Source organism: Gopherus evgoodei, chromosome 2, assembly GCF_007399415.2.
Source record: "Gopherus evgoodei ecotype Sinaloan lineage chromosome 2, rGopEvg1_v1.p, whole genome shotgun sequence".
Lineage (NCBI taxonomy): Eukaryota > Metazoa > Chordata > Testudines > Testudinidae > Gopherus > Gopherus evgoodei.
Window position 1 is genome coordinate 231,702,807 of NC_044323.1, and position 21,250 is coordinate 231,724,056.

A 21,250-nucleotide genomic window follows, 5' to 3' on the forward strand; every position below is an offset into this window, starting at 1 on the left:
AATAGAAAAGAACATCCTTTATTATTGCTTTTTGGACACCCAATATGAGTACTTATCTGGGCAGGTATTTGTTCTGGAGATGTTCTTCTGTACATAGAGAAGGTATAATCAGCATGTTTTGCCATAAGTAATCTAGTACTTAATAAAGAAAGAGAAATGAGATGTCTGTATCAGAGCTCTGAATGAAATAAACTATAGAAAGTTCAGTTTGATGTAGTTCCATTCACTGTTATACTATTATGTTCTTTCTCTCTCTTTGTATGCATACAGGAATATATATATTAGAGATCCGAGTCTAGGAGGCATTGACTAGCCATCATTCTCAATTATCTGGATACTTTAAATCAAGTCCCCCCATCTTGCCCCTGCCCTTTTTAGACATGTACTATTAGAGAATAACGGAAAGATGAGCAATAGCCAGCAACATGGTTTTAAAATAAACAAATCATGGCAAACAAACTGGATTAAAAGTTACAGAATTACTAAATTAAATCCTGGTTCACACTTAATGTCAAGAATGTGACTCACTGCATAAATCTTTCCAGGATCAGAGCCTAAGAGCGTGTCTACGGGGGAAAGCTGCACTAATATATTTTTTTTTGGTATAATTATGCTGATATAGCTAAATCAAAAGTGAGTCCATGCCGCTCTGTCCATGCCCTTTTAAGCTACAGCAGAACCTCTGTTTTACGAATTGGGAATTGAGGAGTTCATAACATCAAAAAAGCATAAATGGAACATTTCAAAATGATAGTAGGTCTGGTGCATACACTGCAGCACTTTCTTCTTGTCCTTCCAGCCACTGCAAAGTGATTTCCAATGCCCTGAAAGCATTGAAACATGAAGGGATGACAGCTTTTTCTTCACTGACATCACTTTCATTATGTGATTTTTTCCCCCCCAGTCGGGAACAATGGTTCATACAACTGGTCATTTTTAAGACTGGTGTTTACAAAACCGTGGTTCTACTGTACTTTGCTTGCTAAGTGCTGCTTCCATTGAGTGTGACACCATGTGGACACAAACACATAGCGCTCTGGGTGGGTATTTCAGGGTACAAAGCACTGCTAGACAGGAAAAGTAAAAAGAACAGGAGTACTTGTGGCACCTTAGAGACTAACACATTTATTGGAGCATAAGCTTTTGTGGGCTACAGCCCACTTCATCGGATGCATAGAATGGAACATACAGTAAGAAGATATTAATACATACAGAGAACATGAAAAGGTGGAAGTACCCAGACCAACTGTAAGAGGCTAATTAATTAAGACAAGGTATTATCAGCAGGGGAGAAAAACTTTTGAAGTGATAATCAAGATGGCCCATTTTGGACAGTTGACACAAGGTGTAAAGATACTTTACCATGGGGAAATAGATTCAATTAGTGTAATGACCGAGCCATTCCCCATCTCTGTTCAAACCTAAGTTAATGGTATCAAGTTTGCATATTAATTCAAGTTCAGCAGCTTCTCGTTGGAGTCTGTTTTTAAAGCTTTTCTGTTGCAAAATTGCCACCTTAACATCTGTCACTGAGCGATTAGGGAGGTTGAAGTGTTCTAAAGGTTTTTGAATGTTACAATTCCTGAAGTCAGATTTGTGTCCATTTATTCTTTTGTGTGGAGACTGTCCGGTTTAGCCAATGTACATGGCAGAGGGGCATTGCTGGCGCATGATGGCATATATCACATTGGTACATGTGCAGGTGAACGAGCCCCTGATGGTATGGCTGATGTGATTAGGTCCTATGATGGTATCACTTGAATAGATATGTGGACAGAGTTGGCACTTCAGCAGGTGGGTATTGTAGATTTAAGAATGCTTGATAGAGATCTTGTGGGTGTTTGTCTCTGTCTGAGGGATTAGAGCAAATGTGGTTGTATCTTAGAGCTTGGCTGTAAACAATGGACTGTGTGGTATGTCCTGGATGGAAGCTGGAGGCACGTAGGTAAGTATAGCGGCCAGTAGGTTTCCATATAGGGTGGTGTTATGTTCCATCGCTAATTAGCACAGTAGCGTCAAGGAAATGGACCACTTGTGTGATTGGTCTAGGCTGAGGTTGATGGTGGGATGGAAATTGTTGAAATCATGGTGGAATTCCTCAAGGCTGCTTTCTCATGGGTCCAGATGAATGATGAGTCATCAATGTAAGCGCAAGTAGAGTAGGAGCATTAGGGGACGAGAGCTAAGGAAGCGTTGTTCTAAGTCAGCCATAAAAATGTTGGCATACTGTGGGGCCATGTAGGAAAATAACAGAACACCATAGCCTTACCTTCAGCCCGTAACTAAAACCTCTCCAGCGCAACATCAAAGATCTACAACCTATCCTGAAAGATGATCCCTCACTCTCACAGATCTTGGGAAACAGACTTGTCCTCGCTTACAGACAGCCCCTCAACCTTAAGCAAATACTCACCAGTAACCACACACCACAGAACAAAAACACTAACCCAGGAACCTAGCTTTGCAACAAAGCCCAATGCCAAATCTGTCCACATATCTATTCAAGTGACACCATCATAGGACCTAATCACATCAGCCACACCATCAGGGGCTCGTTCACCTGCACATCTACCAATGTGATATATGCCATCATGTGCCAGCAATGCCCCTCTGCCATGTACATTAGCCAAACCAGACAGTCTCTACGCAAAAGAATAAATGGACACATGTCTGACTTCAGGAATCATAACATTAAAAAACCAGTAGGAGAACACTTTAACCTCTCTGGCCATTCAGTAACAGATTTAAAGGTGGCAATTTTGCAACAGAAAAGCTTCAAAAACAGACTCCAATAAGAAACTGATGAACTTGAACTGATATGGAAACTAGATACTATCAACTTAGGTTTAAACAGAGACTGGGAATGGCTGAGCCATTACACACATTGACTATTTCCCTCATGTTAAGTATCTTGTCAAACTGTCTTAAATGGGTTATCTTGATTATCACTACAAAAGTTCTTTTTCCCTCCTGCTGACAACAGTTCATCTTAATTAATTAGCCTCTTAGAGTTGGTTGGGCAACTCCCACCTTTTCATGTTCTCTGTATGTATATATATTTCCTCACTATATGTTCCATTCTATGCGGTTCGATGAAGGGGCTGTAGCCCACGAAAGCTTATGCTCCAATAAATGGTTTAGTCTCTAAGTGCCACAAGTACTCCTGTTCTTTTTTGCAGATACAGACTAAGGGCTTGTCTACACTACAGATGTTGCAAGCGCTGGTGAGGGGGTTACCAGCGCTGCACTTAGGATGTTGTACACAACCTGCACGGCACTACCAGCGCTGCAACTCCCTGTTTGCAGCGCTGGCCGTACATTCCGTCGAGCCTCGGTGTAGAGGAGCCAGCGCTGGTCATCAGGAGGTCACCAGCGTTTTTGTTGACCTCCGTGGCATAAGCAGGTATCCCAGCATACCTGAAGAGCCTCTCTGTGTAGCAAGTGCAAACTCCATTGCCCTGTGCTCACCTGACCCCTCCTTTAAATGCCCCGGGGCTAGCCAGTCGCAGCAGCTGGAAGCTGATGTTGAGGAGGAAGCTGAGGATCGTGCTTGCGGTAAGTAGTGTGCTCCCGTGTTCGCCCCCCCAGCATGTAGGACAGCCCCGCGGTGTGCTCAGGTGTTTCCCCTTCCCCCACTCCAAGCAGGTATCCTTCCCCGCGGGTGTGCTCAGGTGTTCCCCGACCCCCGCTCCAAGCAGGCATCCTGCCCTGCGGTGTGGTCCATGTTCCCCGACCCCCGCTCCAAGCATGTATCCTTCCCCGCGGTGTTGCTCAGGTGTTCCCCTACGCCCCGCTCCAAGCAGTGCATCCAGCCCCGCGGTGTGCTCTGGTGTTCCCCGACCCCCGCCTCCAGCAGGCATCCAGCCCCGCGGTGTGCTCACCTGTTCCCACCCCCCCCTCCCAGCACATAGGCAGCCCCGCGGTGTGCTCAGGTGTTCCCCGTCCCCCACTCCAAGCAGGCATCCTGCCCCGCGGTGTGGTCCGATGTTCCCCGACCCCCGCTCCAAGCATGTATCCTTCCCCGCGGAGTGCTCAGGTGTTCCCCGACCCCCCCTCCAAGCAGGCATCCAGCCCCGCGGTGTGCTCTGGTGTTCCCCGACCCCCCCCCTCCAAGCAGGCATCCAGCCCCGCGGTGTGCTCCCGTGTTTCCCACCCCCCCTCCCAGCACGTAGGCAGCCCCGCGGTGTGCTCAGGTGTTCCCCGTCCCCCACTCCAAGCAGGCATCCTGCCCCGCGGTGTGCTCCGGTGTTCCCCAACCCCCCCTCCAAGCATGTATCCTTCCCCGCGGTGTGCTCAGGTGTTCCCCGACCCCCCCTCCAAGCAGGCATCCAGCCCCGCGGTGTGCTCCCGTGTTCCCCCCCCCCAGCACGTAGGCAGCCCCGCGGTGTGCTCAGGTGTTCCCCGTCCCCCACTCCAAGCAGGCATCCTGCCCCGCGGTGTGCTCTGGTGTTCCCGACCCCCCCCTCCAAGCAGGCATCCAGCCCCGCAGTGTGCTCCCGTGTTTCCCACCCCCCCCAGCACGTAGGCAGCCCCGCGGTGTGCTCAGGTGTTCCCCGTCCCCCACTCCAAACAGGCATCCTGCCCCGCGGTGTGCTCTGGTGTTTCCCCACCCACCCGACCGAGCAGGCATCCAGCACCGCATTTCCCCCCCCCCGTCATTCCCACTCCAAGGGGATATCGGGTCAAAAACCACTCACCCATTGCTCACCATGACTTAGCTTGCCTGCCCTCCTTGTGTTATGTAGTATGTGAGAAGGATCTACCAAAAGTCTAAAAAGTCCTTCAAACTGTGATAATAACAATGATGCCTCTGTTATTACATGGTTCTATCTCTCTGTTTTCTAGGGACCTTGACTACTGCAGCCGTATCCCGGCCTCACGTAGGTTTGCAGAACTTGAGACGGACTCCTAGAAATCAAAAGAGGAATTGATCAAGTCTGTACTGAGCCACTACAACAGAGAAAGTAGGAAGACAGAGAATGGGAGAGAAAGACCTATGAATGGAGAAGCGTGTACAATAGTGGGAGAAAGCTGTACATGAAATGGAGAAAGAGTGTACATGAATGGAGGCAAACAGAAAGCAGGAGAAAGGAATTGTCTGCCAAAAAAAAACCACAAAGCAGATGATAAGCCTCCTGTCTCGCCAAACTGAATCTTTCGAGTCTCTTGTAGCCATGCAGACAAATATATACCGTGGTAACCCACAGCCCTCCCAAAGCCCTCTTCCTTGTTCCCCAGTATTTCCACAAAACAACTTTCTCCAGCAGCCAGTTCCGTATTATCCCCAGCTGCCCCCAACACCTATAAGATCACCTACCAGCCCTGATAACTATAATTCTTACCCTGTTCACTCCACCCCCATTATTCTGCAGCATAGTAATCTTGGAAGTGCAGCAGACAGTGAATATTGATCAAAATAGGACATATTAAAACCTGTAAATGTACAGTCCACCACCCCTACCCCCTTGCCTGTTATGTACTGTATGTTGAATAAAGTTCTTTTTTTCTATTTCTTTCACTACGTTTTATTGTTGCTGGAAGTGGTAAATATTACACACCAAGGTAAAGCAAAGCACATCAAATGCATCAAACATTACTGTTGGCTCTCAGCATCAAATTGCTCCCTTACAGCATCCCTAATCCTTGAAGCCCTTTCCTGGGCCTCCCTATTAGCCCTGCTCTCTGGCTGAGCAAACTCATCTTCCAGGTGTCGAACCTCGGAGGTCCATTCCTCACTGAATCTTTCACCCTTCCCTTCACAAATATTATGGAGGGTGCAGCACACAGATATAACAGCGGTGATGCTGCTTTCCACCAAATCTAGCTTCCCATAAAGACAGCACCAGCGAGCTTTCAAACGGCCAAAAGCACACTCCACAGTCATTCTGCACCGGCTCAGCCTGTAGTTGAACTGGTCCTTGCTCCTGTCAAGCTTCCCTGTATATGGTTTCATGAGCCATGGCATTAAGGGGTAAGCGGGGTCTCCAAGGATCACAGTGGGCATTTCGACGTCCCCTACTGTGATCTTGCGGTCTGGGAGAAAAGTCCCGGCCCTCAGCCTCCTGAACAGGGCACTGTTCCGAAATATGCGTGCATCGTGCACCTTTCCAGGCCATCCTGAGTAAATGTCAGTGAAACGTCCACGGTGATCCACAAGCGCTTGCAGAACCACGGAGAAATACCCCTTGCGATTAAACATACTCTGATGCCAGGTGGGGGTGTGACAGAAGAGGAATATGCGTCCCATCTATTGCCCCTCCACAGTTAGGGAAACCCATTTCTGCAAAGCCATCCACACTGTCCTGCACGTTCCCAGAGTCCACGGTTCTTCTTTAGCAGGGTGCCGATTACTGGCTGTGCAAACTTGCATCAGCACCATCCAACGGTGGGACTGTCCTTCCCCACTCTCCAAACTGGTTTTGCCACCGATCTGAAGCAGTCTGGAGTTGCCAGCTTCCAGATTGCAATAGCCAACCCGCTTCTCCACAGGCAGGCAGCTCTAAATCTCGTGTCCCTGCGCCGCAGGGTAGGGCGAGTTCAGCACACAGTGCCATGAAAGTGGCTTTTCTCATCCGAAAGTTCTGCAGCCACTGCTCATCATCCCAGGATTGCCAGGACGATTTGATCCCACCACTGAGTGCTGGTTTCCCGAGCCCAAACGCGCCGGTCCACGGAGCTGAACACGTCTGTTACTTGCCACAAGCAATTGAGTGTCTTCACAGTGAGGGCGATTCAATATCATCGTCTGACTCCTCACTCTCACTGTCGCTCTCACTCTCACTCTCATTTGCAGCTGAAGGAATAGCTCCACTGCCAAGCGCGATGTGCTGGCAACATTCATCAATAAGGTCGTCAGCTGCTCAGGATCCATTTTTAAAAAAAAATGCAGAAAAAGCGCTGTACAATCACAAATGCTGCCACACTGCTCCGAATGTGTACCAAAGCACACGGGGCATTGAATAGGAACAGGGAAGCGGAAAGACAATCACACTTCCTTCCCTTCCCACAAGCCACAGCGCCGAAATGGGACGAGGTGCTCGTGTGGGATAGCCGCCCACAATGCACCACTCCCACAGCGCTGCAGTGTGGCCACATTTATACCACTTGCAGCGCTGGCTGCTGTAAGTGTGGCCACTCTGCAGCGCTGGCCTATACAGCTGTACTAACACAGCTGTAACAACCACGCTGCAAAATTGTAGATGTAGACATACCCTAACAGGGCTGCTACTCTGATACCTGTTTATAAACAGAGGCAAGGTGAACACGATAACAAAGACTTGTCATTAAATTAATTGAGGATCATTAGATGATCCTGAAAGCATTGCGAAGCACTCCAGTTAAAAGATAGGAAACAAAGGGTAGGAATAAATGGTCCGTTTTCAGAACGGAGAGAAGTAAATAGTAGTGTCCCCCGAGGGGTTTATATTGGTTTGGGACCAGTGCAACATATTCATAAATGATCTTCAAAAACGGTATATAGTGAGGCGGGAAAGTTTGCAGATGATACAAAATTACTCAAGATAGTTAAGTCCAAACCAGACTGCAAAGAGTTACAAAGAGATCTCACAAAACTGGATGACTTAACAACAAAATAGCAGATGAAATTCAATGTTAAATGCAAAATAATGCACAGGCCATATATAATCCCAACTATACATACAAAATGATGATGCTTAAATTAGCTGTTACACTTCAAGAAAGAGATCTTGGAGTCAATTGCAGTATAAGAATCCTTCTCACTGTGCCGGTATCATCCTGAACTCATTCTCCAGCTTCAGAAGATTAAAAATTATCTCCAGACATTAATGAGACAGATGCAACTGAATAATGTAAATGCCCTTAACTTGCATCAAAACAATACCCAGGAAACCGAGATGTAAATAAGATTGCTGACAGTTTCATCCAGAAAGCTACAGTGAAACGATGTCTTTAAACTGGGACGTTAATGAAGACAGCTTGTGATTGCAATGATTTTAATATACCATAATTCATGATAATGTAATTATGTAGTTCATACCAACTGAATAATTATTAAAATAGTAAATATACCAGTGATAGACACGTTCAATAAATAGAATATGAAAGAATGTATAAATATGATGAAAACAGCTTTCCCAAAGAACTGGCAGAATACCCCCCCAAACACACACACACACACCTCTTCAAAAGCACCGAATATACATTACAATTTTAAACCTAACCTGTGTCCCTTAAGTGACTTGCCCCAAGATGTCATGGGTGCTCCAGCCCTGGAGCACACATGGGGAAAAATTGGTAGGTGCTCTTCACCCACTGGCAGCTCCCTGCCCTGCCTCAGCTCACCTCTGCCTCCTCCCCTGAGCGCACCGCAGCTCCACTTCTCCCCATAGCTCCCAGTGCTTGTTGCCCTAAACAGCTGTTTCACGGTGGCAAACATTGGGAGGGAGGGAAGAGGTGAAGAGGCAAACATTGGGAGGAGGGGAAGAGGTGGGGTTGGGGCCGGGATTTGGGGGCAGGGTGGGGGCAGGGCAGGGCCGGGGCGCAGGGGGGTTGAGCACCCACTGGCACTGGGAAAAGTTGGCGCCTATGAAAGGGCATTGTGTGACGTAAACTTGCCTCATGGTCTCAAGGACTTTAAGGTCAGAAGGGACCATCATGATCATCTAGTCTGACCTCCTGCGCATTGCAGGCCACAGAACCTCACTCACATAAGTTATGTCGCTCAGAGGGGTGGCTTACATTCCCACTCGGTTGCCTTGCCTCTGGGTGCCTAGGAGTAAATGAGAACTGCATTTCCATTACTCTGCACTACACAAGGGCGGCAGGGAGTGGGGAGGTGTGGAGTCAAAGCTCTGACCCCCTACCCCACCAGCCTGCAGAGCTGAGCCAGCTCAAGTGGGTGAGGTAGTAATTTGCTACTGGTCTTAAGCAGCCAAGAAACTTCACCACATGACGCCTGATGTAACGCCATGAACTGTCACTCTGGCTGGCACAATGGTCTTACTAGACTATGCATGTTTGAAGAGGAGGATGATGATGTCATCGTCATCGACGACTTAATCAGCAGGGAAGAAGCAGACCTGTCTGAGACACAATTCCTTTTCTGCACTGCTCCCACGTTGCCTCACCAATGTGCCACCCCATGTACAGGGGAGCAGGAAAAGTAAAACCTAATCCTTAATTTTTATTATTGCAAATATCGTCATTTGGGGAGTGATGGGGTGGGGGGAATTGTGTCTTTGGTAATGAATATTCAGCTCCTGCTGAAGTATACTGGAGCTGTATATGTCAGTGTAGCAGAACCTGGCCCTTATATATTAGTTTTACATTTTTAATAAGTGAATTTAGTGTGTACAGAATGTGCCGACTCAGAGCCCTGGGGACTGAAACCTTCTCTGTACAGAGCAGTAACAACACCAGCTTCCCTATGCTTTCTAGACAAATACCAGATGTGGAGGGACCAACGCAACAAGTGAGAGGGTAGTTCAGTCTCCAGGCCACTAAGCTGTCTGCTCAGATTATGACAAATAAGAATGTCAGTTGTGATCATGGACTGAGAGTTGTGGACACCGGTTCACTCGGATCTGGAACGAGACCCACCACTTTGTTTCACACAGGTCAATGAACAGCCATTTCATGACTCTCTGTGACTACTGACCTGAATTCATAACAGTGACCGAAAGGTGGAAGGCGCCACACTCATTAACAAACCTCTAAGCCATCTAGTCACCACTCCCTCCTGCCCAAATGTGTACAGTACCTTCAAGCTATTTCAAATATTGAGCTGGAAAGCTGAGAACTAATGTATTCATCAGTGATTAGACAAAACATACTGCAGCAGCTGCAATGCTGACGCTGTGATGGAATATTTAAATGAGGTACATGCTGGCAGGAGTCCCAATGCTTCTGCAAACAGCTAGATTATTAATAGTTGAAAACTCCTACTCTCAGAATTCTATAAATCATCCGCTCTGGTTGGTTTACAGAAGACTTCAGTCAACTACCTTGTTGTCATGATGCCTGATGTGTTTTTCATCACCACATGCATCTCCACAGAAGCAGCATGCACTCAGATGCTGTCATAGGCGTGCGTATGCTGTAAGAAATATACTAGCTCTCTGAAAATTCCCAGTGTAAACAACAGAACTCCTGGGGGGTTGGGGGTTCTGACTAAGAAAATAAAAATCTATAAGTGAAAGGCAAATTTTTGCAAGTTAAGGTAATTCAGTTGCTTAACTTTAACTTAAGTTTTATATTTTTGTGGTTTTATTTATAATGCCATATTCAGGCATCAGATACTACAGTTTGGTCTTCCATACGTTTCTCCGGGGATTACGTTCCCTGAGCTCAAATATCCAGCTATTGTTTTTTAAGGTGAGCAAATGGAGATTGAACAGGTCTGCAATGCAACATAAGAGAGCAGTTTTCCTTCTTAATGCATTTTAAAATGAAGAAAACTTTTTATCAAATCCACATATTGGGACAAATCCTCTACTACTGTAAAATCAGCATAGCTTCACTAGCTTCAACTTCAATTGAACTGAAGTCAATGGAGCTATGCCAATACATACCAGCTGAGGACCTGGCCTATATGGGCAGACTAGAGCACTTTTTATCCACAGCAGTAAAGAAGTAAACAGAGCTGCGGTGAAGAGTCTAGATTTTGCTGATCAAGATGACTGATCTCCAAACAGAGGAAAGGGAAAAATGGCATAACTCTTGCATTCAACTGGTAAATGTCATTGGATTAATGGCCTGTGATTCAAAGCCTTTGACCTATGGACACAGTTACTAAGAGAAATATGGCCATGACATGAAAGAGCAGGTTTCATCTCAAAAGAGTATTGGCTCACTGCATGACAATAAATGCATTTATTTGTAACAAGTTCTAGGGACCAAACTGCTTGTTATGTATTTTAATTGAAGACGACTTTGCCAGCAGCCCACACACATCAGTATTGTCTTTTTTGTTTTGCGGGTCACATCTGTAAGCAGGTGCAATCCAACTCTTTAAGCCTTAGGGAAGAGAAGGAAACAAACATACCTGTTCTCCTCGGCACATCGAATTCTGCAGCCTTCTTTTGGTATAACCAAGCCCAAATGCATCCTCAGCCTACAGTTAGTAGGCCCTGTGTGAGGCCAGACATGAGTCCCCGGGTGCATGACGGAATACTTGATCTGCAAACAGAAATACAATTGTTTAATCAGGTCATTTCCACTAACCTTCTCCTAGAAGAACAGAACTTTACTATAGCTGATTCAAGATGAGCCATGACAGCCCAACACTGCAGTACACAGTGTTGCCGCAGCTGTGTCTGACCCCGGATATTAGATAGACTAGGTGGTGAGCTAATATCTTTTATTGGACCAAGTTCTGTTGGTGAGAGAGAAGTTTTTGAACTACACAGAGCTCTGCTTCAGGTCTGGGAAAGGTACTAAGGCTATGTCTACACTTCCACTTATGTCAGTATCACTTATGTTGCTCAGGGGTGGGAATAAACCAGCCCACTGAGCGACATAAGTTACATCAACATAAGCACCAGTGTGGACAACGCTACTTGATGGGAAAGCTTCTACCACTGATGTAACTACCACCGCTCGTTGGGGTGGATTAATTATGTCAACAGGAGAGTTCTCTCCAGTTGGCTTAGAGCAGCTATCCGAGAGATCTTACAGCAGCTCAACTGCATTGGTACAGCTGTGCCACTGTAAGCTTTCCAGTGTACACCTGGCCTAAGAGTGTCTCAGCTAAATACGAGATCGAACAGATAGTTTAGCATAAGTTGTTAGTACCTATCCTATGGGATTGTTGAAGGGGAAGTGGTGCATTAACCCCACTCCAGTCATAGGGAGGTAAGGAGGGCAGGAGAAGCAGCTGTGGGGAGGGTTACTGGGTTACAGATTGTTGTAATGAGCCATAAATCCAGCCTCTTTTTTAACACCGTGATTTTTTGTGCCTAGCAAAGTTATGAATTTAAGCTCTGAGGCTTATCTTTCGACAGTGTTGTGCACATTTCCTTTCAAGAGGAGGACTGACAGGGCAGGTATAGGGTGATTACTTGTGAAAAGTGTTCACCCACAGATAATATGGTGGTGTTGTCTTCTCGTTTTCTTATGTGAGTTCATCGGAGAACATAGCGATAGTCTGGTTTCACCCACATAGCTGTTACTGGGGCATTTAGTGCACTGGATGAGTCCACCACCTGTTGTGACAGGTACGTGTAGGACTCATGGATTTTGAAAGTTGTGTTGTGTGGGGTGTTGATCATTGTAGCCATGGAGCTCTGTTTGCATGTTTTACATCTATTGCTTAGCAGGGGCTGGTGCTGCTTTGAGTTGGTGTGTCCCAGTCTGTGGGCAGCTTGCTTCTGATGATGAGCTTGGAGAGGTTGGGGGGTTGTCAAGGTTCAGGAAATATTTCCTTCAGGATGGGTCCCCATTGAGTATGGGTTGTAGTTGTTTGATGATACCTGTGTGGGTTCCAATGTGGGGAGGTACATGACAACTGGGGGTGTGCTGTCAGAGGGGGTTTTATTTCAGTATTGAAGTAGGTATCGTGGAACAGGCCACCCAAATATCCCAAGAGAATCTTCTTCAACACAGAGATAAAACCCCCACCAACTGCACACCTACTGTCCCACACTGGAATGCATATGGGGTATCATCAAACAACTTATGCCATACATATAATTCATAAGTACTGTACCACACATACATTATTAATATATAACATCCATACACCTGCATTAAAATAACATTATGTCTGTAGAGTCAAGCATTCAAAATTTAGGAAATGCCAGAATTAAATTTGCCCATGCTACTTTATTCGACTCCATTATGATATGCAATATGATATAATCATTATATGGTACTACATACTATTTTTTCCACAGGATCTCTGCCTCGTTCAGTGAATGGGTAGTTAATTATTCAATATTTCTTTTTTATCCTCATTCAGTGTGTGTCCCCAGACTTTATTTAATGCACTCCATCCAAACCCTGTGCTGAATACAAAAATATGAATTTCCATACAGGTGTTTCTACAGTGCTCTCCTCATAGTATCTGAGTGCTTCAAAAACATGAATGAATTTATCTTTACAACATCCTGTGAGTGTATAACTCTATTTTATGGAAAGGGAACTGAGGAACAGAGAATTCTTTAACAGGGTACTAAATGGGAGGAAGCAGTAGATGTAATATAGCTTGCTTTTAATAAGGCTTTTGACACAGTCCCACACGACATTTTCATAAGCAAACTAGGAAAATGTGGTCTAGACTAAATTACTATAAGGTGGGTGCATAACTGGTTGAAAGATTGTACTCAAAGAGTAGTTATCAGTGTCAAACTGGGAGGAAGTATCTAGTGGGGTCCTGCAGGTCTATCTCAGATCTGGTACTGTTCAATGCTTTCATTAATTACTTGGATAATGGAGTGGAGAGCATGCTTACAAGACTTGCAAATGACACTACACTGGGAGAGGATGCAAGAACATTGGACGATAGGATTGGAATTCAAAACCACCTTGACAAATTGAGAATTGGTCAGAAATCAACGAGATGGAATTAAATAAAGACAAAGTACTACACTGCGGAATGAAAATACAAATGCACAATAGAAAATGGGGAATAACTGACTAGGCAGCAGTACTCCTGAAAAGGACTGAGGGGTTATAGTGACTAACAAATTGAATATGAGCCAACAACATGATGAAGCTGTGAAAGAGATTACTATTCTGGGGTGCATTAACAGGAGGTAATAGTCCCGCTTTACTTGGCGCTAGTGAGGCCTCATGCAGGTTACTGTGTTCAGTTTTGGGTGCCACTCTTTTAGAAAGATGTGGACAAACTGGAGAGAGGTCAGAGGAGAGCAACGAAACTGACAGAAGGTTTAAAAACCTGACCTATGAGGAAAGGCTAAAACAATGGGTATGATCATCTTGAGAAAAGAAGACTAAAGGGTGACCTAATATCAGTTTTCAAATAGCTTAAGAGCTGATATAAAGAAGTGATCAAATATTCTCCATGGCCGCTGAAGGTAGGACAAAAAGTAATGGTCTTAATCTGCAGCAAGGGAGATTTAGACTAGATATTAGGGAAAACTTTCTAACTATAAGGTGGTTAAGCACTAGAATAGACTTCCAAGACAGGTTGTGGAATCCCTGTCATTGGAGGTTTTTAAGAACAAGTTAAACAAACACTTATCAGGGATGGTCTAGATATACTTGGTCCTGCCTCAGCAGGGTCCTCTTCAGAGGTTCTTTCCAGCCCTACATTTCTATAATTCTTTAAGTTTGGAATGTTTGACTTTGCAACCCTAACATCCTTTTAATGCAGTTTTTGGATGTAATTTCTAATTAAAACATTGAAAAAACAGACATTTCATCCTGTAGAATCATCCTGACCCAGCTCGGGTCATCAGCTGGGTCTGGACATTCAGATCCTCAACTAACTGAGTAACTGGTAGCAGGAGCAGGCTGTTACCCTCTATGTGAGCCAGGCACTGGGCAGGGATGAGATACACACTTTGCCAGCATCCTGCAGAGAGTCTTAAAGTTGCCTTCCAGAGGCAGAAACCTGAAGAAGGGTAAATGGAAGTGGCACTACCACCTGCCTGCCTTGAGGTGAATCTTGATGCTGACCCACAAGCCAGATTTGTGCAAGTGGGTTTAGTTTATAACTCCCTGAACCAGCTTCAGTGGATCTGGCCCACTGAACGAACTCTGCTCAAGTCAGTGTCCCCTATGTGTACAGCACGTGTTGGCATCACCTTGCCCCACCCTCTTGGATTGCAGTAATGAAGCATATCAATAAGTACCTGTCCTCTTCGGCACCCTGTAGCCTCAGGAAATCTTTCCAATAAAGTACATGTTTTATGGACGCCTTTACAGGCGTTTTCATTTTTTCTTCCTAACAAAACAAATTGGCAAGTGAAACACTATATAAATAATCTCTACACTTCCCACTCAAATAAGCATGTTTCATCCAAACATTTCAAACAGCTTCCTACAAAAGCCAGGTAAGTGTTACAGTTCCCATTTCACAGAAGCAAAAAGAGGATAGACACTGAAACTGAAGCAAAGAGAGATGGCTTGTAATATCATTAGTTTCAGTTATGGCACCCTGCTTTTAAATCATTCGTTTAGGGTATGAGTCATAAGATGATGAATGAGGCTCTATGGGGAAAAAGAGATGTGACTCTCATCAAGACAAACTATACCTCAGTATTGAAATGATATATTTTAAAGTTTTTTCTAAGTTGTAAATCCCTACACTACTTAAGGTTATTCCAACACTCAGGCCTCCCACATCATAGCCCAGAGAAAGAGCAGCTGGCTTATTAAAACATATACTGTAGGTCATATAGTTTCTGAATGACAGAATTGCATCTGGTTGGTGACAAAAGACTGGAGATACATTTTTTCCTTCCCACCTTCTCTCCTTCCTCCAGGCTGATTTGTACTTGTGCACTACTGACTTTGCTAGAACAAAATCTTGGCAACCTTGCCAATAGATGGATATTGTGGTGTTGGATTCTGCACATGCTTCTGGGCAATGTGATTTTGCATAAAGAATTCTTGCTCACTATGCTCAGGGTGCAAATACCCCATTTTATTAGCTGCCTTCTTCCACAGGCTCAAATGATGGTTCCAGAAATTTAACAAAATAGCACTAGTTTTGTAAAGCTATATTACTATTTCTTATTCCAGAATATTGAGTGAACAGAGGAGAGAGGGAAATGGGAAGGAAGATTAACAAACAGGTTACTTACCTTGCTGCCACAATGTGAACTGGCTCCAATCTCCCTTTTCTCGCAGGTTCTCATCTTCAGGTAAGAAGAGGCCTTTTCCTTTATCCATTATAGCAAGCCCTTCATCACGAATAAGCTTCCAGTTTTTTTCTAGGGACTGTAGTGAGAACCACCATTATTATTCTGAGAACTTGTGTTCGGTTTTAGTACCTCTTTAATTTTTCTGTCTCTCTCTCTCTCTCCCTTTTTGATTTAACAGCAGTAAAAGTGTTCATCATTGTCAAGTTTCCTTATTTTCAATTTCTGAGAAGGCATATTAAGGCTGTAAAAACAACCATCACATCGTTCTTCAGATTTGATTACTTTTGTATCATAAAAATTTCAATAATCCCCAGCCAGCTCACAGACTGGCCCCTACATTAATTTGCTGTTTTGATTAGCCTAAGGGCTGTGTAACAGATCATTTTATATTGCAAGCTAACAAGAGTGCTGATCTATTCAATCTCAGTACACTAGTACTTGGCATACTCTGGAGACAACAAACCCACTACAATAATCTGAAACTCAAAGCACCAACTGAGTTTTACAGTTCAAAGTGGAACAATGTAAGCACTCTCCTTAACTCTGCAATTATAAGTTAAAACTTCAGTGCGGTCTACTAAGCTTTATTCGCACGCTCTCCTATTATTGAAAAGGAAGATAATATTTGACTTGAAATTCCAGCAGAAGGATTATATACACACACTCTCTGAAAATAGTGGACAAGTTTAAATGATGAACATCTATCCTCTTTTTATCCAGTATGCATTCAAAACTGAATCACTCTTCAAAAGTTAGTATGCGAAATTTAAAGCTCTACTCCTCGCTGCTTCCTTAGGACATTATGTTTGCATAGAATCTTATAAATTACAGAATTAATATTCTAATTGTAGCCAGTAATTTTAACCTTACAGTCATATAAGTGAACACAGTAACAATTGGACCTAATGATACAAAAATTATTTCTATTTCCCAGCCATTTACTTTGTTGACTGAACCACATTTTGCATGAACAATTTTGCATTTCCCTCTCCAATTTTTGAAAACAAAAGCACTTGTGTAGGAATATTTCAATTAATTTCAACATGCAAAATGGGCTCTTACTGGTACATCTCCATATCATCTGTTTGAATGTGATGGACTAGATGCAAGGATTGCTGTGCGTAATTCTAAGACTTGTGTTAATTCAGAAGGTCAGAGTAGATAACCATAATGGTCGCTTCTAGCCTTAAAATGTGTGAATCCAGGAAATTTCCATTTCAGTTCCATGGTGCATTGCCACTTGACTTTCTTCGGTTAAATGACAGGCAGCAAGCAGATCCCAGAAAATGGATACCTTGATATAACCGCAAAGCGAAGATGTGATTGTAGCATGGGCAGGGCAGGTGCAAGGATATTTTGCGCCCTAGGCGAAACTTTCACCTTTCGTCCCGCCCCCCTTGCACATTGGTTCATTGAGGGGTAAACCCCAACGAGCCTTTATAGACCCCAGGGCCAGCCTGCCCAGGGGCTGCTCCCCAGACCAGTTCCCCCCTCCCCATTGCCTGAACTCCCCTGGAGGGTGCAGAGCCTTCCCCACCCCACCTTGGCCACCCTTGCCCTGAGTCCACACACTGGCTTTGCCCAGCTTGGGCCGCTGCAGCGGCTCGGCAGGGAGGAGCCGCCTTCCAGAGGCACTGGAGAGCCAGAGTGTCCCACTTGCGGTGGCGAGCCCCAGCCATGGAGGAGCTGGTGCGGTGCAGGGGGGCAGCAGCCCTGTAAAGGCAGTGGGCTCCTGCAGGCTGCAGCAGATGCATGCAGAAGCCAGCACCCATGTGCCCCCCGGCTACCCCCTCGCCTAGAGTTACCATAGTTCAACAATCAAAAGAGGATGGGGGGAGAGCCCTGCCCCCATCCACTCCCTCCCACTTCCCACCCTTTGACTGCCCCCCTCAGAACTCCCAACCTCCCTACTCCTTGTCCCCTGACTCCCTCCTCCAGGGACCCCGCCCCTAACGGCTCCCAGAACCCCACCCGCTACCTAAGCCTTCCTGTTCCTTATCCCGACTGCCTCCTCCTCAGACCCAACCCCCCCCCCAGGACCCTACCCCTATCTATCCCCTGACTGCCCCCTCCTGGGACCCCTGCCCCTAACTGCCCCGCAGAACTCCATCCCCTGCCTAAGCCTCCCTATTCCTTATCCCAACTGCCCCTTCCTGAAATCCCCCCTCCCTAACTGCCCCCCTACAACCCTACCCCCTACCTGTCCCCTGACTGCCCCAACCCTTATCCACACCCCCGCCCCCAGACAGACCCCTGGGACTCCCACACCCCATCCAACCACTCCCCACCCCGACAGGACCCCAGAACTCCCGACCCATCTAACTCCCCCCGCTCCCTGTCCCGACTGATCCAATCCTTCTCCACATCCCCACCCCCAGATAGCCCCCCCAGAACTCCCGACTCATCCAACCCCCCCCCCCGCTCCCTGACTCCCTTTACCATGCCCATGCCGGTCAGACGCTGGCTCCATGTGGAGGCTGCTGAGCTGCCGGGTGCACAGCCCCTCTGGCCATGTCTATGTGCCCCCCGGTTCCCCTCTCTCCACACTCGGGCTCTGCGGTTCCCGGAAGTATGGCTCAGGGCCCCTCGCCCCAGTGGCTCACACTCCCGTGAGCTGCAGAGCCCAAGCGCAGTGAGGTGGGAGCCAGGGGGCACATGGGGGCCACCACCCGCATGCATCTGTGGCAGCCTGCAGGGGCCCCCCGGGGGGGGTGCCGGGCCGCAATCTGGGTAGGAGGGCTGGGGGTGTGGCTGCTCCCCACTAGTGGCACTGCCGCCTTTGCAGGGCTGCTGCCCCCCGCACCGTGCTCGCTCCTCCATGGCTGGGGCTCGCCACTGACGCAAGCATGAGGCTTTGGCTCTCCAGTGCCTCCAGAAGGCAGCTCCCCACTGCCGAGCCACGGCACCGCTTTTTGCCGCCACCAACCACTCGGCGCCCTAGGCGACCGCCTAGTTCGCCTAGTGGTTGCACCAGCCCTGAGCTTGTGTTAGCTTTAATTTATCTAACACAGGTAACAATAGTAGTGTAGACATAATGGCACCAGCTAGCAACCTGAGTACATACCTCATCTGGCTCCGACAGCATGCCAGATTGGCACCAGTTCTGCTCCAGCTAGGATGCTAAAAATAGCAGCATGGCTGTTGCATCATAGGCAGCTGCTTGGCCAACCACGCAAGCTTGTACTAGGCTGTCTATGCAGGCTGGGAGGCAGACTCCCTGCTGTAACACAGACATACTATGGAGGGACTAGACTCAGATTGCTAGGCCATGCTGAAGTCCATGTCACCCCATCTATACATTATCATCTGTGCTAGCTAGATTGAAACTAATCTGGTTATGCCTACCCAGGCGACAATCAGACCTTCAATTTGAAGCACAGACGTATCTAAAGAGCTTTAGAAACACAATTCCTGGAATTCTCCGGGTTTTCCACAATAAAATGACTGGCTCTTACCAGCTCTTTTTTGAGAGACTGTGTAGGTGTGCCAAGATCTAGGAAAATTAGGATTGTACTTCCTGTCTATTGTAGATCTCCTTTTTTCTTTCCAGTGACTAGGATTCTCTCTCTCTCTCCTCCACTCCAATATAAGAGATGGTGTTCACAATTACTGTGCTTTCTATTGTGTTCATTCTAGCCTCTTTTCAGGTGGGTTTCACTACAGTCTTTCTGTATACTTAACTCCAACAAGAAAAAAAAAATTGTTTCCCCAAAAAACTATAGGAGCTTTACTTTTATTATTGGGGGTGAGAGAGGAGCAAAAGTCCTAGGATCAAAAATGTTTACAGACTCATTGCCAGCCATACACTGATAAAAATACTTTAGGCCTTTGCTGCTTGGGAATCCAGGAGTATATGAGGGTAGAAAACATCCTTGACAAATGGATGGGCAACAGATGGGTAAATAGAGTGATCAGATGCAAGCCCTATGAAGCCTTTTGGAGATTTCACTAGTATGACCTACATAGTGTCCAAACAGATGAGAAAGACTGTACTGCTTATGTCTGATGGGAAAGACAGAGCTGAATTTAGAATACCAGTAGTAATGTAGATCACAGGCTTCCTAGTTGCCTCCCATGCAAACCTCAATGCAGAGTATTTTATGGATATGTAGTTTTATATCATCAGCCTCTGAGATTTTTTGGAAAGGCTAGAATGGAGCTACTGAAGAAAGCATTGTTAACCCAAGCCAGAATCGGCAGGTGAGTTAACACCACTTCATGTTCAAAGCTATAAAAGGCTGTTGTTTCAAATGAAAATTCTGTCATGAATAACTGATCACCTATTGGCAGGAACAGAGGAAGGAAACCAATGCAGCTTGACTTTATACAGGCCGTAATCTAAAGTAATACATGTCAAGAAAATTGGAAAACTTTAAATAGCGCTGGAGGTGCTTTGCTACAAACTCCTTGATCCCCTGGTCCAAAGAGGAGAGGTTGAGACTGGGCAGTAATTAGATAGAATATCAGCATCAAGCAATTCTTCTATTTGAGCAAGGATCTAATGCCAAAGGTCTGTATTCTGCCCTCCCAAAAGGAGATATTGTTAATCTCTGACAATAACTGGCCCAGCACCCACCTCTTGCTAGCATGAAGAGCATGGGTCTATATCACAGCTTGTACATAGCATCTTCCTTACCACTTTTAGAGGTCTGCAAGCAAAACAGGCCAAAATTCAACTGGAAGGTGCTTGTACTTTCCTTTTAAGACTCTTGTCTCCACAGATCCACAGACAAACTGATTTGAATATAACTGAATATGTCTGCAAAACAACTTGATAATTCTTCACTGCAAGTAATACTAAAATCTGTCGCTTATCAGACGGAAAGTAGATTCAGGAACCTGAGCACTGTGTGGAAAAGTTCAAACACAACTTAGTGTTTATCTTCAAGACCCTGGTTTTGAAAACATTTACACACATGCTGAACTTTATCTATGAGTAAGCCTGCGAGTTTGTCATGGAGGCCACGGATTCTGTGACTTTCCGTGACCTCTGTAGTGGCCAGCCGCACCGGCTGCTGCTGGGGCAGTCTAAGGCCACTGCCATTTCTCCAACAACAGCAGGAGTTTGGGTAGGGAGCTCAGGACTGGGAGTTGGGGCATGGGAGAGGGTGAGGGCTATGGGTGGCGTTTACCTCGCAGGGGAGGAGCTCCCCAGACGCGGCAACTTCCCTTGGCTCCTCAGCAAGGGGGCTCTGTGCGCTGCCTCCACCTGCAGGCATCACCCCCGCAGCTCCCATTGGCCGCAGCTCCCAGCCAATGGGAATTGTGGAGCCGGCACGTGGGGAGGAGGCAGCAGGCAGAGCTGTGTGACTGCACCTCTGCCTAGGAGCTGAGGGATGTCATCACTTCCAAGGAGGGGTGACGCTGGGTAGGAAACTTGCCGTCTGCCCCCCTCAAGGCTGCCCCCTCCCCTGAGCACCCAGGGTGCCCTTTGGGCCACC

The 21,250-nt window shown here is 46.2% G+C and overlaps 1 protein-coding gene across 3 annotated transcripts in view; it reads right to left on the minus strand.

Moving 5' to 3' along the window:
- The window catches only part of ASPH (aspartate beta-hydroxylase), a 211,246-nt gene that overhangs the window by 2,522 nt on the left and 187,474 nt on the right, over positions 1-21,250 (minus strand). For all 3 annotated transcript variants that reach the window (XM_030553157.1, XM_030553158.1, XM_030553156.1), the window contains 3 exons: positions 15,750-15,885; positions 14,796-14,887; positions 11,024-11,157 (listed from right to left, as the gene is read on the minus strand). In XM_030553157.1, the coding sequence (XP_030409017.1) occupies positions 11,024-11,157; positions 14,796-14,887; positions 15,750-15,885 (362 nt within the window). The remainder of the gene's footprint in view (positions 1-11,023; positions 11,158-14,795; positions 14,888-15,749; positions 15,886-21,250) is intronic.